Source organism: Castor canadensis, chromosome 5 (assembly GCF_047511655.1).
Source record: "Castor canadensis chromosome 5, mCasCan1.hap1v2, whole genome shotgun sequence".
Classification (NCBI taxonomy): Eukaryota; Metazoa; Chordata; class Mammalia; order Rodentia; family Castoridae; genus Castor; species Castor canadensis.
Genome location: NC_133390.1, coordinates 83,797,706 through 83,812,081, shown reverse-complemented (window position 1 = coordinate 83,812,081; position 14,376 = coordinate 83,797,706). Strand labels below are relative to the sequence as shown.

At 46.0% G+C, this 14,376-nt stretch overlaps 1 protein-coding gene across 5 annotated transcripts in view; it reads right to left on the bottom strand.

Annotated features, from left to right (window-relative positions):
* Dgkg (diacylglycerol kinase gamma) overlaps window positions 1-14,376 on the bottom strand; it is a 199,943-nt gene that overhangs the window by 107,378 nt on the left and 78,189 nt on the right. For all 5 annotated transcript variants that reach the window (XR_012447999.1, XR_012448000.1, XR_012448001.1 and 2 more), the window contains exons 10-16: window positions 12,384-12,501; window positions 10,775-10,863; window positions 7,462-7,578; window positions 6,377-6,469; window positions 4,661-4,720; window positions 2,365-2,444; window positions 1,133-1,207 (exon numbers count right to left, since the gene is read on the bottom strand). Coding sequence is in view for 1 of the 5 variants with exons in the window: in XM_074073594.1 (XP_073929695.1) it covers window positions 1,133-1,207; window positions 2,365-2,444; window positions 4,661-4,720; window positions 6,377-6,469; window positions 7,462-7,578; window positions 10,775-10,863; window positions 12,384-12,501 (632 nt within the window). In the remaining 4 variants the exon portion in view is untranslated. The remainder of the gene's footprint in view (window positions 1-1,132; window positions 1,208-2,364; window positions 2,445-4,660; window positions 4,721-6,376; window positions 6,470-7,461; window positions 7,579-10,774; window positions 10,864-12,383; window positions 12,502-14,376) is intronic.

Here is a 14,376-nt window from a genome sequence, read left to right as displayed (position 1 = left end):
TAAAAATAACTTAGAATTGGTAAAGTAAGCTAGAGGACTGAATTCTGGTACTGAAATACCTTAGAATAGAGTGGGCAGGTAAAGGCACTTGCTGCTCAGGCCCAAGGCTGTGCCATCTGGCAGCCACTGGTAGTCATGGTGACTGTGACAGCAACTATAGCAGTCTGTGGCCTCTGTTTTGAAGTAAGTTTTACAGGTAACACATGGAAGGAGTACTGAATATGTACTTGGGTTTTGTTCTCTTTTTAACTGGGCCTTGTGCTACCACTGCCATAAATAACCGCTCTGTGTCAGACAACTAAAGATAGGGACAGATTCCATTTTTAGCCCCTGGGAGAAGGTCTTAGAATCCAGAGTAGAAATGCAGGATAGGAGGTGGGAAACCCTAGTCTAGCATGTGCAGACAGCCCTGGCAGGGAATGGTCAGCAGATGGCGCTAAGGAACCAGCTCTGGAAGAAGCTCAGTCTTCAGAGGCTTGCATCACCATCCAGGTCAGACTTTTGATGACAGGGAGAGTCTCATTATGTCACCTCAGGCACAGGGGCTTGAGAGGAGGCATCCCCTCCTCTGCTAAAGAGCAGGGAAACAAGCACTAGGCAGCAGGAGAAGAGCCAGGGGGAGCTTAACTACCCCAAAATTGGATAATCCATAGAAAGAGTAGTTTCATTGAGTAACCAGTTGTCTTGATCCTAAAGTGTCCCCATAGCATAGTACATGGTGAAACTCCAAGTCACTGTATAGATTTTAAAACTGCTGATAAGAGCACTCCTTTTCCTCCCTGGTGATAGGCTATGAAGACACTAGCTAACAGGCCTTGTAAATAACTTACCAGCCAGCCCTTCCTGTCAATCAGGTGAATGGGATATGCAGTTTTCCCTTCTTACAAGATCAACAACTTTTTCAGTGACAAGATACCAAAAAGGCCACTTTTCAAACAGTCATAAGGGATGGCCCTGAGGAAAAGGTGGCATGTGAGAATAAGAAAAAAACAGGGTGGGGGTGGGGGAGGGGAGGCATCAGATGACAGGAGGGACAAGTTGAAAGATGAAAGAGATTAAAAAGGTGAAAGAGGGAGATTTCTTCTCCAGAGACTTAAGAGGGGATAAGAAGTAAAAATTGTTGCCTCCATACCCTGGAGTAGGTCCCCCATTGTCCAGGTTGAAAACTTGTTTGGGGTTGAGCAGGTAGTGGAATTTCCGAAGAATTCTATGGGGGAAAAAAGGCAGAGAGAGAAAGAGAAAGAGAGAGACAGAGAAGGAAAATGTCATTGTAAGAAGTCACGTCAAGCAAACACTTACAGAATCCAACCATGGTGGGATTGATCATCAACTGAAACCTGAGAGGAGAGAATGCTGCCTGCAGACCTTGATAGCCCAGGTCCCCTGGCATCTCTGAATCCTCATTACCTGGCCTAAAGACACCCCATCATCTAAGACATTAACCCCCACTCCAGGAGCATCATCCCTTGCTGAGGACAGGGCAGAGAACAGAACTGTCATTCTAAAGGCTCTTCATCCATGGAGGTCTTCTCCCAAACACTCTGTATGGTCTGAGCAGTGTGATTCGGCCCTTTGTGGACTGCCTTAAGGCATCAAAGAATGTTCTGGGAGAGGGCCCTATGGTCCCTCATCAGAGGACATGCAGGAAGGGGTGGGGATGGGAGCACTGAGAGGCAGGGACCACATCTGGGTGTGGTTTCTGGGCTCCAGCTTGAGGCCAATCACACCAGTTTAGGAGGGGTGTCCTGCCCCTTGGACTGGCCTGAGCCTTCATAATTCGTGCTTAGCTCTGCCTAGTCTGACTTTTTTAAAACCTAGGTTCCTGATTGCTGTGCCATCTACTCATAACTCCTGGACTAGGAGGCAGGAGGTACTTTGACTGTTCTCTCTCTCTTCTCCCACACTGCTTAGGGGTCTCTAGCCTCCAGCAAATGGGGCATTTTCTTCACTGGTGAGGTGGGTCCCCTGCCTTCTCAGGATGGAGATAAGCCAAGAGGTCCTAATTATGGACCCAACATGACTCATGTCATGTTTCTTAAAAGAAGAGAAGACTCAGAGGCTAAAGGGAACAGGTGTCTCAAAACTCAGTCTGACTTTGGAAGCCTTTGCAGTGGCTCATGTGACAGGCCCTGGGCTAAGCGCTGGTGAATTCTAATCTTTAAAGTAAGCCCATGAGAGGAGATATCATTGTTACGTTACAGAGGAGGAAGCCAAGGAATAGTGGTGTAAAGTCTAGGCCAGGTAATGAAGTCATAAATGATGGTGTTGGCAGTGAGCCCTGTCTCCCAGCCTGGAGTTGAGGAGAGGAAGGAGCCCAGGCCAGGCCACTATAGCCTCTGCGCTTTGAAAGAGAAGAGAACATACCTTTCTCCTTGTCTCCCTCCACTCTTAGGGTTCACCAAGACCAGCAGGGGGTGGGTACCTGGGGTGGGGATGATCTTGTACTTAAAAGGTAAAAGAAAGAGAAATTAGCTCTGCTGCATCTATCAGGGGCTGAGATAAGAGCTGATGTTAAGACAGCTTCAGAGAGTAGGATGGGAAGCAGGCCCAGGCATGGAGGAGTGGTGGTTGGGGAGGGAGGTCTTTGTCTGCTGGCTGATTTTCTGAGGGGCTAAGCTTTAGTGGCCTTGAAGGAGTGTTAATGGCAATGAGGGTTTGAGGTTGGGATCAGAGATGGGGCAATGGCACTGTAGCTTCAACTCATTCAACAATGGTGTGGCATTGTGCCCACAGCACAAGGTCAAATTTTGTGAGGGACACAATTAAATTCAGTCTTGGAAGGTATGGCCATATGGTCACACATGTAAGTAAAATAATGCTCATGTAGCAAATAATCACTTCTCTCCTGGCACCTTCCAAATCCATGTTTCCAGACCCAATTTTCCTCCTGAGCCTGGTCCCACAGTTCTCGCTGTCCAGTGAGTATCTTCAACTGGCCAGCAAATCAACAAGCCCCAACCTGATTCATCATCTCCCCTAAAACTGGTCCTCTCTTCTGGTTCCCTGTTTCTGTCAAAGGTACTATCATCTTTCCTTGGAATGTCCCTTTATCTCTGGTAGCTATCACAGCGCCACACTATTGGGACCGTTCCCACACCAGGGGAGTCCTATATGCAGTTCCCATACAGATCCTTCCCAGGATACCATGTCAGGAATACTCCTGCTTAAACATCTTTAATGGCACCTCATTGTTCAGCAATAAAATCCAAATCTCCAAATCTGGCACCAAAGCCTCAGTCTAGCCCCGTTCTACTTCTGTCACCTCATTCCTCCCAGCCCTCAGCTGCAGTCTAGCCAAACCCTATCAGTTCCAGTGAGTGTGTCTCCTGATTTCTCCTCCATGCATCTGCTCACACTGACTTCTTTGCCTGTTCCGTATATTGAAATGTCCACTTCCTTGCTTAAAAGAACCCCAAATAACTCATCATTGTGGCCCATTTCAGGTCTATCCCCTCTACAAATTTCCTTTAATCATTGCGACTCAAACTATTGAACTGGAAATGTGTCATATCTTTGGGAGTTTCTTTTGTTCTTTATTTGCATTTTTTTTACTTTCTTAGATAAATATCTGAAGGCATACAGTGGATTTTAAATGCATTGGGAATAGGGTGAGGGTGTCTGTATAACCCTCCTATCAAGGGCTCCACGGCATCGGACACAGGGATTGGCACTTGATGAAGTCTTGTGGATTCAGCTGAATGACAGTCTGACCCAGAGATGCAGCTCTGCTCCATATTCCATGCTGAATGCCTGAATTTCCAGATCTCAAACTACAAATTCAGCAAACACAGCATGCCACGCTGTTTGAAAAGGACAGTAGCTTTGTGATTTTTAAGAATTCTATCATCTGCCTGGACGACTGTGTGACATTCAGAAGCATCTTGGAGCCTGAGGAGTGATGTTCAAAGTGTCCTACAACATGGGCCCTACCCAGTCAGTCTGATGCAGGACAACCAGATGGGGTGTGTGTGCGTGTCTACCTATTGAGATTCCCTATCGCAACTTAACTCTTAATTTTCAAAACACACAATCTGCATGCTTTTCTTTAATCTTACAGCACCCGCGGAAGGCAGCAACGCAGGGAATGTTATATCCTCTTTTGAGCAAGGAAACTAAGGTTCCAAGGCAAAGGAAAAGACCCCAGCTTTCTGTTTCCTTTTCTAGTACTCTTTGTACCTCATCAGGCTGTCTTCTCTGCATTCCTTAGAACTTTGTGGAAGGCATAAAGAAAAGATACTCATGGGTGAACCTGAGTAAAAACAATTTGTAAAGACACATTTAAGGATTAATAACTTTTGGATCTGGTTAGCTTTGTTTTGGCAGGTGATGCTGTGGAGAAGCTAGGCAACCTTGGGAAACTCATTGTCTATTTTTGCGCCACACTTTTGTTATTGTTTAGGAGGTCTGCTTATTGAAGTTTTATGTAACTTGCTCTTAAAGAGGTGATAAAGCCAGTTAGACCAGCAATGGGATCAGCCAACCTCCCTTCTCACCACTTGCCTACAATGTGGCGTCAAAGGTAACTCCAGAGGCCGGGAATAAAGTGTCCTCCTGTGTGATAGAATCGATCAGATGAGAAAGCAAACGTTGAGATACATTTCTTTAGAACCCAAACCCTGTCCTCCCTGCCACAGCCTTGGACCCACGTAGAATGAGGTACCTGCATTACAAGTTCTCCCTTGGCCACCACGCTGCTATCAGACTTTCCACTTTGCCTATCCTGTGAGAAGAGAAAAGACAAGCATCTTTTAAAAGAAACCAGAGGAAAACAAATGGTTAATATCAATAAAGAAAGTAGAGAGCCAGTACAGTGTGAGAAGTTTTTCAAAGTGGAACTTTGGATCTCAAAAAAGGAACATGCACTTTTAAGTTTCTCTGGGACTCTCCAGGCCCCTGTCATTACTTGCTGTGACTTTAACGTGAGACGTGAGCGAAGGTCACGGTGTTGGGAGAGCACTGATACTGGAAAAAACTCAATTTGTTGATTGGGAAGCTTTAGCTATGAGAAGCAAGGCCCTCCATTTAGCTTCTCTCTTCAGCATAATCTAATGATATGAGATTAAGTCACTGTTCTTATGTTTTGTTTTTTCAATGTTTATTATTCATTTTATTGAGATTTATCTAGCATGGAGTACCTCTTGATGAATTTTGCACGTATGTCCTTTTGGTATATGTCCTTGTAACCACTGTCTCTTTAAACATAATCCTGTGTGACTCTGAGACCACATTAGTTTTGCCTGGCTTTTGAACTTTACATAAATGGAATCACAGAGTATGGCTTTTTGGAGTCTAGCTTTTTTTGTTTAGCAGATATCTTTGAGATTCAGCATAGTTTGTCCTCCCCATTGCAATGTAGTATCCATAGAATGGATCCTGTATGCCCGTAAAGCCTCAATTTGTGGCTGCTTCCAGTGTTTGGATGTTATAAATAAAGTTGCTATGAACATTCTTTTTTTTTTTTGGTGGGACTGGAGTTTGAACTCAGGGCTTTGTAAGTACAAAGCAGGTACTCTACCACTTGAGCCACACCTCCAGTCCATTCTGCTCTGGTCATTTTGGAGATGGAGTCTCCAGAACTATTTGCCTGGGCTGGCCTTTGAACTGCGACCCTCCAGATCTCAGCCTCCCAAGTAGCTAGGATTATAGGCGTAAGCTGCCAATGCCTGGCTATGAACATTCTTGTACATGTCTGTCAGTGGAACAAATGCTTGTATTTCCCAGGGGATTTGTTGAGTCATGGAATTTGTATATTTTTCAATTTGGTAGATACTGACAAATGGTTTTCCAAAGTGGTGGTTTTTCTTAGATATTTTAATTAGAAAGAAGTTGCCAGTCAAGTTGAGATGTGAGGAATCAGTGGAACTTGGCAGCATTTTTTAAGGTGAGCAGAAAGAGTTAAGTTGGTACTTATTGGAGAGAAGAGTCTCTCTCACAGAAGACAGAAAAAGTTTCAGATGGGGGTATAAGGAATTTAATTTTTCTTCTTTCCGTCCCAAATAGGGCTGCGACACCCCAGTGGGAACCAACAGAATAGAGATCCATCTGGACATAGGAGAGAGGCTGACAGGGAGGAGGCTGAGAGGCCTCAGCGTGCACAGATGGGGCCCAAGTTTTCTTGACCTGGGCTGTGCCCACAGGTGCTAAGAATGAATGTGCTTCCTCAAGGGCTATTTGGAACCAACAATTGGAACCAGTTGTGCCATAGAGTTTTCTCACACATTCTGGCTGGTGCAACAGTGACCTCTTTTAAACACACACTGACATAACCCCTAAGTATTGGAAAAGTTCTCTGACAGATGTGCAGGCCCGAATGCTGCTTACATCTGAACCGTGAACACAGACAAGCCAGAGCCCTGGCAGGGGCGGGAGCACTCACCCGGGTGATGGGGCAAATGGAGGTGGGCAGCAAAATATGGTCTCTGAGTTCTCCACCATCACACAACGTCGATAATTCACATTTGCGGTGGAACTGGAGGAAAAAATGGAGATGCAGGTGAGCACAAGACATCAAGTAGGAGAGTCCACAGGTTTGCTGGGAAGGCAAGCTGTCTAGTGCCCCTACATCCTGAAGCCCTGCTGGCTTTGGCAGGATTGCCGAGTGTATGTATGTGTGTGTGTGTGTGTGTGTGTGGTGAAGGTGCCATGTCTGCCATGAGCAGAGAAAGGAGACCAAGAGCTACACATGGCTACAGGAGCAACGTGGCCATGCACAGACCCTTCAGTGTGGCACTTAAGTGAATTTAAAAGCCCCCTTGGTTTCTGCTTCCCAGGCTTAGAGACACTGGAAGGAAGGAGATCTCAACGAGCAAACTTGTGGGAGGCTGGAAGAAAACCCTAGGATTGAACCTCGTACTTTGAGAGCTCCACAGTCTGATCTGGAGAAGTCTTCTCTTTGAGAATGACACTGGGTCAGGGGAAGATGACACAGCCCGAGTTGGCTTTGGCAGGCAGGCTGGGCAGCTGAGTGGCTGTCAGTGGTACTCCTGTGTTCAGAGGGGCTGTGGACTCCAGCATAGGCTATGGTTGGCAATAGGCCCAGGCCTCTGGGCTAGACAGAGGGGCCTTTGGGACAAGCACCCCTTCTTATGAAGTCTTAAGGAGAGGGCTCCTAGTGTCTATTACCTCTCCTGATCTTTTAGCACACCTGGCCCCAGATGACACCCAGGTGAAAGGATGGTCGTGGGTTAGCCTGCTGTTCCCAGCAGCCTGGATTGTAAACAGAGGCCTGGCCAGCCTCTTCTTAAGCAGCCCTTCCTCCTCTGGTTCGGGGTGTTCCTCTCTCTGGGCACTTGGCAATTCGCTGGAGCACTGTTAGGCTGGGTACATCAAGTGAGGGCTCTCACTAGCCTCATACCCTTGGCTCTACTCTTGCCTTCTGGTGGGACATTCACTGCTGCCAGGCTGCAGCTTGAGGAAAACCCACACTGAAAAGAAGCAGGGCCACCCTGGGCGCCAACCCACCGTCATCCGGCACCACACGCAGTGCCGCGCGGTGACACTCTGGTAGCACTTGATACTTTTGTGGCACCGGTCACACTTGACGGAGGAGTTCCCTTCCACCCATGCGTGCTGCATCACCTGTGGGAGGGAACGGAAGGATACCAGGGAAGGCAGCAGAACCACACACCCCTGGACTGAGGGCTGCAAAGGAGACTGGGAGGTGCACAGGAGCAGGAAGGTGGGAAGAGGCTCCTATTTAGTAGATGCTGATTGGATGCTTGGTCTCTCTCCACCTAACCGTCATAGTGCTAGCCAAGGTAGACTAAAATCCACTTTGCCTCAAGTTTGAACTTCTTGTTCACCCTGGCAGGCAAGTGTCTAAGCAGCATTTCACCTGGCTGAACAATTGCATGTCCTGAAGAACTTGCAGAGTGATATGCTTGTGGGGATCCTTTTCTGGGAGGCACCATAGTGCAGGGGAATATGAGACGGCTGGAGCCACAGATAAAACTGGCTGAGTCATTGATTGATCTTGCAGTTCACACAAGGTGACTTTTGGCCCGCTCTAGAGTCTCTCTGAGTCTCCGGTCCCTCATCTGTAGAAGTTGGCAGGTTAAGTACCACTTCTGGGATTGCTGGGAAGATGCAATGAGTTAGAGTACTTGCAAGGACCTCCCACTATATGATAACTCCCTTCCCCTCCTCAGTCTTAGTGCCCATTAGAGCTTTTTAGGGATTTCCTAGAAGTCCTAGAAGTGCCCACCCCACACTTCAAATAAATTAGGATCTTTAGGGATGGATCCATCATTTGTAGATTTATAGCACCCCCCATGTGGCTATAATGTGCAGCCAAAGTTGAGAGTCATTTTAGAAGAAAATAGAAAGTCCAAAGAAATCAGTGATGGTCCAATGGGTGTCCTTCACCTGTTTTTTGGAGAACTGGTTGTATCTGCTCCCTAGCCCAAGAATGCCACCAGAGAAGGCTAGGAACTCAGGGAGCAGGTGAGAACGTCTGGGTATGAATATCTTAGTGTGGCTCAAGTAGCAACTGACCCATTGCCTAAGAGCCTATGCTCTCCCCCTGGAATTCCACAGAACTTCCCAGAAACTTCCACTGAAGTACCCTGCATTGCAGAAGGAAGTGGACGAGGACTCTCACAGCCTGAAGCGCCCAACTTCAAGCATGATATTAAAAGCACATGGAATATTGGTGTGATACTATCCATGGTTGTATTACACAAGAGTAAATGTTTTCAATTACTTAGCAATTAAGTTGTTTAATGCCACCCACCCTGCGATGTTTTTTGTATAAATTATTGCTCCAAAAGATATGTCACACTCTTTGGCCATGGACCACTGAGGGTACAAAAAACTCAGTTTTTGTGAATCAATTTTTTTTCTTTTGGTCGTACTGGGGTTTGAACCAGAGCCTCACACTTGCTAGATGGGCACTCTACCACTTGAGCCATGCCCTCAGCCCATTTTCCTTTAGTTATTTTTCAAATAGTGCCTTGCTCAGACTGTAATGTAATCATCCTATTCATGTCTCCTGCATAGCTGGAATGACAGGTGTGCATCACACGCCCAAATTCATTGGTTGAGATGGGGTCTTAGTAACATTTTGCCCTGGCTTGCCTCAAACCATGATCCTCCCAATTTTTGTCTCCCATGTAGCTGTAATTACAGGTAAAAGCTACCATGCCTGGCTCTTAATCAATTTGCCATCTACATGGTCACACTGAATTTTCTCTGAGACTATTATTATTATTTCCATTTTGCAGATGGGAAAGTTGAGATTTCAGAGAGGTTAAGTGACTGCCCTGTTTCCAAGCAGCTGAGCAGGGACCCACAGCCAGGTCTTCTGACTCCAACCAAGTCCAGGGTTGAATCCCCAGCACTGCAGTGCCTTCTCTGACCTCTCTGAGATCTGAAGAGGTGGTGAAGGACTGGGCTGCCCCTGCAGGCTCAGAAGGTTGTGACTGTGCCCTGCCAGCCCCTCAGCAGCCTCATAGTTTTCTGTGTGGCAGATAGACAGAGTGTGAGCAAGGGCTGAGCCTAGGAGGCGCACTTGTGTCCTGGTAGAAGGCATGAGCATGGAAGCGGTGTGTATCCGGGAGGTGCAGAAGGAGTAGGGGAGAGGCCATGCAGTGTCTATGGGCATGCACAGAAGTCCTTGGGGACACCCTTCTTTCTCAGGGGGCCTTTTGTGGGAAGGCTGGGTACGATTGCCACTGCTAAATATCTCCTGACTCACCTTCCTCAATGGAATCTTCCTTCTGTACCAAGACAGAATACCTATCCCCTAATTTTAAGGATTTGTAGGCTCAGCAAATGCCATCATTCAAAGGTCAAGATAGAAACCTGGGGGTCATTCCCTATCTCTTCCCCTCTTTTATCCTTTACATCCATATCACCAAGTCCTGGGTGGCAGTACCTCCAAATTACAACTCAATGATCCCTTTGTCTTCTCTATCTTTGTCAAGCCCACAATCAAAATACTCAATAACCTGGGGGTCCCAGGGGATGCTCACCACAGCCATGATCTCATGACGGCTGGTGAGTACAAGCCCACCCCAGTCATGGTTTTGGCTTGGCACTACCTTCTGCTTTAACTACTGGAAGGATTTTCCTCCCTCTGATTTCTCTCTACACCATGCTTGGAATAATTCACCTAATTAGTAAACTCAATCACTGAAGCTCTCAGTGACCCTCAGCTGTGCAGGAAACTGTTTTAATTCCTGAGCTGTCCTCACAAGACCTTCTCCAGGCAGGATCTTGCCACTGTGTGAGCACATCTCCTGCCTCCTCCCTTTAAGCATCCAGCCACACCAAATTAAGTATGGGTCCTAGTATAAGCCATGCCTGCATGCCTGGGGCACACAGGCCCCTGTCTGGAGTGCCTTGTTTTCCTCGATGCTTCAGGAAGTCTCCTGATATGGGTTCAGGGCACAATTCAGATGCCACCTTTTTTGCAAAAAAATGCCCTGGTTTCTCCTCTGTGAATCAAGGGCACATTCCATGTGGCCCTGTTATGACAACACACCCCTCACTACTTTGCACTCTGCTTACATGTCTGTCTATCCCTGTCAAATACCCAGTGCTTGATCAGGCTAGGGACTATTTCTTATAGCCTAGCACAGTGCCTGACACATGGTGGACACAGGGCGAGGCTGGATGGATTGATGGATGAACAGGATGGTTTGAAGCAGATCCTTAAGTCAGAGAAGGGACTGGAGAAAGCTCCCAAAGGCCCTTCCTGCCCAGGAGCCCATGGTGATGGACGTGTTGTCCCAGAGGCACCATGCAGTAGAACAAGGTAATAGGTGTCACCAACCTCGCCACTCCTTTTGGCTTTTGAGTATGTTTTGACACACCCAGGAATGTTTTTGGATACACAGCGTTCATGGACAGTGTATTTACAGTCTGAAAAGAAAAAAAAAAAAAAAGAAAAGAAAAAGAAAGGTGCTTGTGAGTGCCACCAAGGAAAGATCCACTCACCCTCCCTCCCAAGCCAAGGACTGTACATCCTGCTGAGTGGCCAGTGAGAAGCAAGGGAGCCTAAAGAAAATTCAACAGCTTCTCATTCTTCCCCTAGTAAAGTCTCTGATTCTCTCCAAGTTTTGCTTCTGTACCTCTACCTTGTCCCACTGCCTTCTTCTGGGGAAGGTACCTGGAAAATGCCCCAGAAGGGGGAGTGTCAGGCAGCACCCGGCTTGCTATGCAGTGCTTCAGTCTTGTACACTGGGATGCTGGTGAGTGGACAGAAAGGCCGCAGTCTCTGGGGCAAAGCATGCTTGGGCCTGATTGCTAGCTCTGCCATTTGTACTAATCCATATGTTCTTGGGTACAGTGCTTTACCTCTCATTTAGGGTTTTCTCAAGAATATGCCGAGTATGACTTCTTTTTGTCTTTGCCAGGATTTCACAGCACTAAATGAGATATTTGTGTGAAGCACTGTGTGCTGGCTCAGAGTAGCTATCCCACGAATGATCCTACTATTACATGGTAACATGTTCTTACTATGATTATGCAAAGTGCTGGGGTCCCCAGGGCTGGAACTTAACAGGAATGAGGACAGGTGGATGAAAAAATGGGTTAGAGGTGGATTTGGATGGGGTTGGAAGGTTCTGTGGACTGTTTCTTTACCAGCTCATGCTTGCTCAGCTTGGACTGTGGGACCAGCTCCACTAAATGACCTTTGTGGCCAAGGTCACATGTGCATGTTAGAAGAGACACTTTGGGGACTTGAACCACACTGAGGGGCCTCCCTGCAGGAGCTCCTCAGCCCCTGGTGGGTTTGGGCCGAGCCTTTGCTGTTTGATCCATGAGGTGGTCGGCAGGGCTGTGCGCACCCACATGCTCTGGTCCCCGCAAAGCCTTCTCGTGCAGCCCTCTCCTTCTGCTCCCCTTCCTTACATCCCCCTTTCTCCTCTCCATTTCTTTCTCCTGCTTGCCATCCCTGCTTCCCTCTCTCCTTTTCCTCCTGTCTCTCACTTGTGATTTTTTTATTCTCCTTTACCCTCCAGGTTTCCTAAGTGGGTTATAAAATGAAGCAAGTGTATAATTTTAATTCCCATTGCACTTATAGACTATAAAATCTAGAAATCTAGAAATCTATACAAATCTATAAAATCTATAAATTCCTCCAAATACACTTGAAATAAGCATTGACCAGAAATGCTTTTTTATTGTGCAGCAACTTTCCCTAGAGGATTGGTGATTCATGACTCCAACAACAGTACATGTCTTGCCCATTTGGGGCAGGTAGAGTCAAAACAGGACACAGAGACCTTGCTTTATTCCTGCTGTTGGAATAATGGGATGGTCCCTCAATCTGGGAAGAGAAATACCTAGATTTTCCCTGGAATGGTACAACCAACCATGTGCAGAGCTACACAGAGTACACAGTTCCTGGGGGGAAGGGCGTGAGGAGGTTTACTCACAAATGCAGCTCAGGCCTTGCTTCCGCACACCCATCAGCATGATGTGGCAGAAGTTGCAGTAGGTTGGCTTCTTGAAGTGCTTCAGGGTCCAGGCATGCCTCCCATCCCCCTTGGAGCTCTGCAGGGTAATCAGAGGGGAGACCCTGAGCTGGCTGGCAACTCCCCACCCCCTGCTAGAAGAAACCAGGGACAGCTTTGTCCATGTTCTGCTTTTCCTTAAATAAGTTCTCTTCTCATATTTGGAAGATAAATTGCTCACTTTTTAAGTGGTTTCAGGTACAAATAAAAAATTATTTGTGTGTGTTTTCTAAAATTAGCAAATATTAATATCAAGGAATGCATGAGTGGAATTATGGGGCAGTAAAATAAACCCTCTTTTACGTGGCTGGCAGATGTGTAAGTTGGAACAAAATTATCTATCTATCTATCTATATCTATCTATCCACCCACTAACCCACCCACACATCCACCCACCTATCTATCTATCTATCTATCTACCTACCTATCTACCCATCCATCCATCCATCCATCTATCTATTTCTTTCATTAGTCACTCTAAAGATCCTTTAAATGTTTATAACCTTTGATTTGCCAATTTCCCTTCTTGGACACTATCCTAAAGAAAAATTTAAAAGGCATATGAGCGTTTTTTGTGCTGTCAGATGTTTAACCCAGCATTATTTAAAATAATGAAAACTGGAAATTTCTTAAAGGTCTCCAAATTTCTAAAAGGTTAATTATGGTATACCCATATGATATGACTTAATGATAGGTGACAATCAAAAAGATACTTATAGAATCAGCTGATGGCACAGGAATGTGCTCATCATATAACGTTAAGTGAAAAAAAATCAGAATGAAAATTTGAAGATGCAGTATTGATCTCAATTTTATATAGTAGGATCTTTAATGGGAAAAAAACTTATTAACCTGACACCTGAGGTTAGCTATTGCTGACAACATCATGCATTTATTTTATTCTCTAAATTTCTACTTTTTTCCATATTTTCCAAACTTTCTCTGGTGAGAGTATGCTAGTGTTATAATCAGGAGAAATATTTAGTAAAAACAATGTACTACTTGTATCAACTTACCAACTTTTTGCACATAGATAAAACAGTAAATCGAACAATATAAAGCAAATTACATTGTTTTCTTCTGACTGGCTCAGCAGCAAAATCATCTTCACCCCACATAAACCATGCCTCGCACAGTCATAAGCCTTCCCTGGAACACCAAGTTCCATACCTTACAGCCCTTGGTGGCTTTTGGCTGTGGCTTTAGGACATCCCACCCTACATGTGCCATCCCTGAGCCTTTCTCATAGGCTCTGTCATAAGTAACACTCAGGCTGGTCTGAAAGGCAGTGAAAACTGAAGGTGACCCTCAGATCGATGGCCTGGGACTCAGAGCTCAATACGGTGGACTCAAACCTAATCCGTCCTTCTGGGCACCGATGCGTCTGTGCTGGTCGCTGTAGCCGGACCTGCTCCTGTTTCATAAGACTTTCCCTGATGGTCCCTGGAAGAGCCTGCGTTCTTTTCTAAATGTCAGTTTCCTCTTCCAGGGCAGGTGAATCCCTTCTTACCACCTCAAAACGCTGTTTCTTCCAAGACCTGAGTTTTATAGAATTAATGCTCCTTTAACTAAGGGTCTCCACTTTCGTAAATACATTCACAAATGACTAATGCGTCATCAAAAGACTGAATGAATCATTCATTTGGAAACATCTACCTTGAGGATTTATTGTAAGAATTAAGTGAAATAATGTTAAGTACAGCTCCTAGCCCACTGCCAGACACATAGGAAATTAAAACTTTCATTGAGCTTCTCCTGTGTACCAGACACTAGGAGATACAAAAATATCTAGAGAGTATACAGTTACAAGGAAGGAGGTAGATTCGTTCCTACTCCACAGATGAGAAACAGAGACTCAGAGGACGAAGACCACATGCAGAATAAACAACAGAGCCAGTAGTCAAACTCAGGGTTC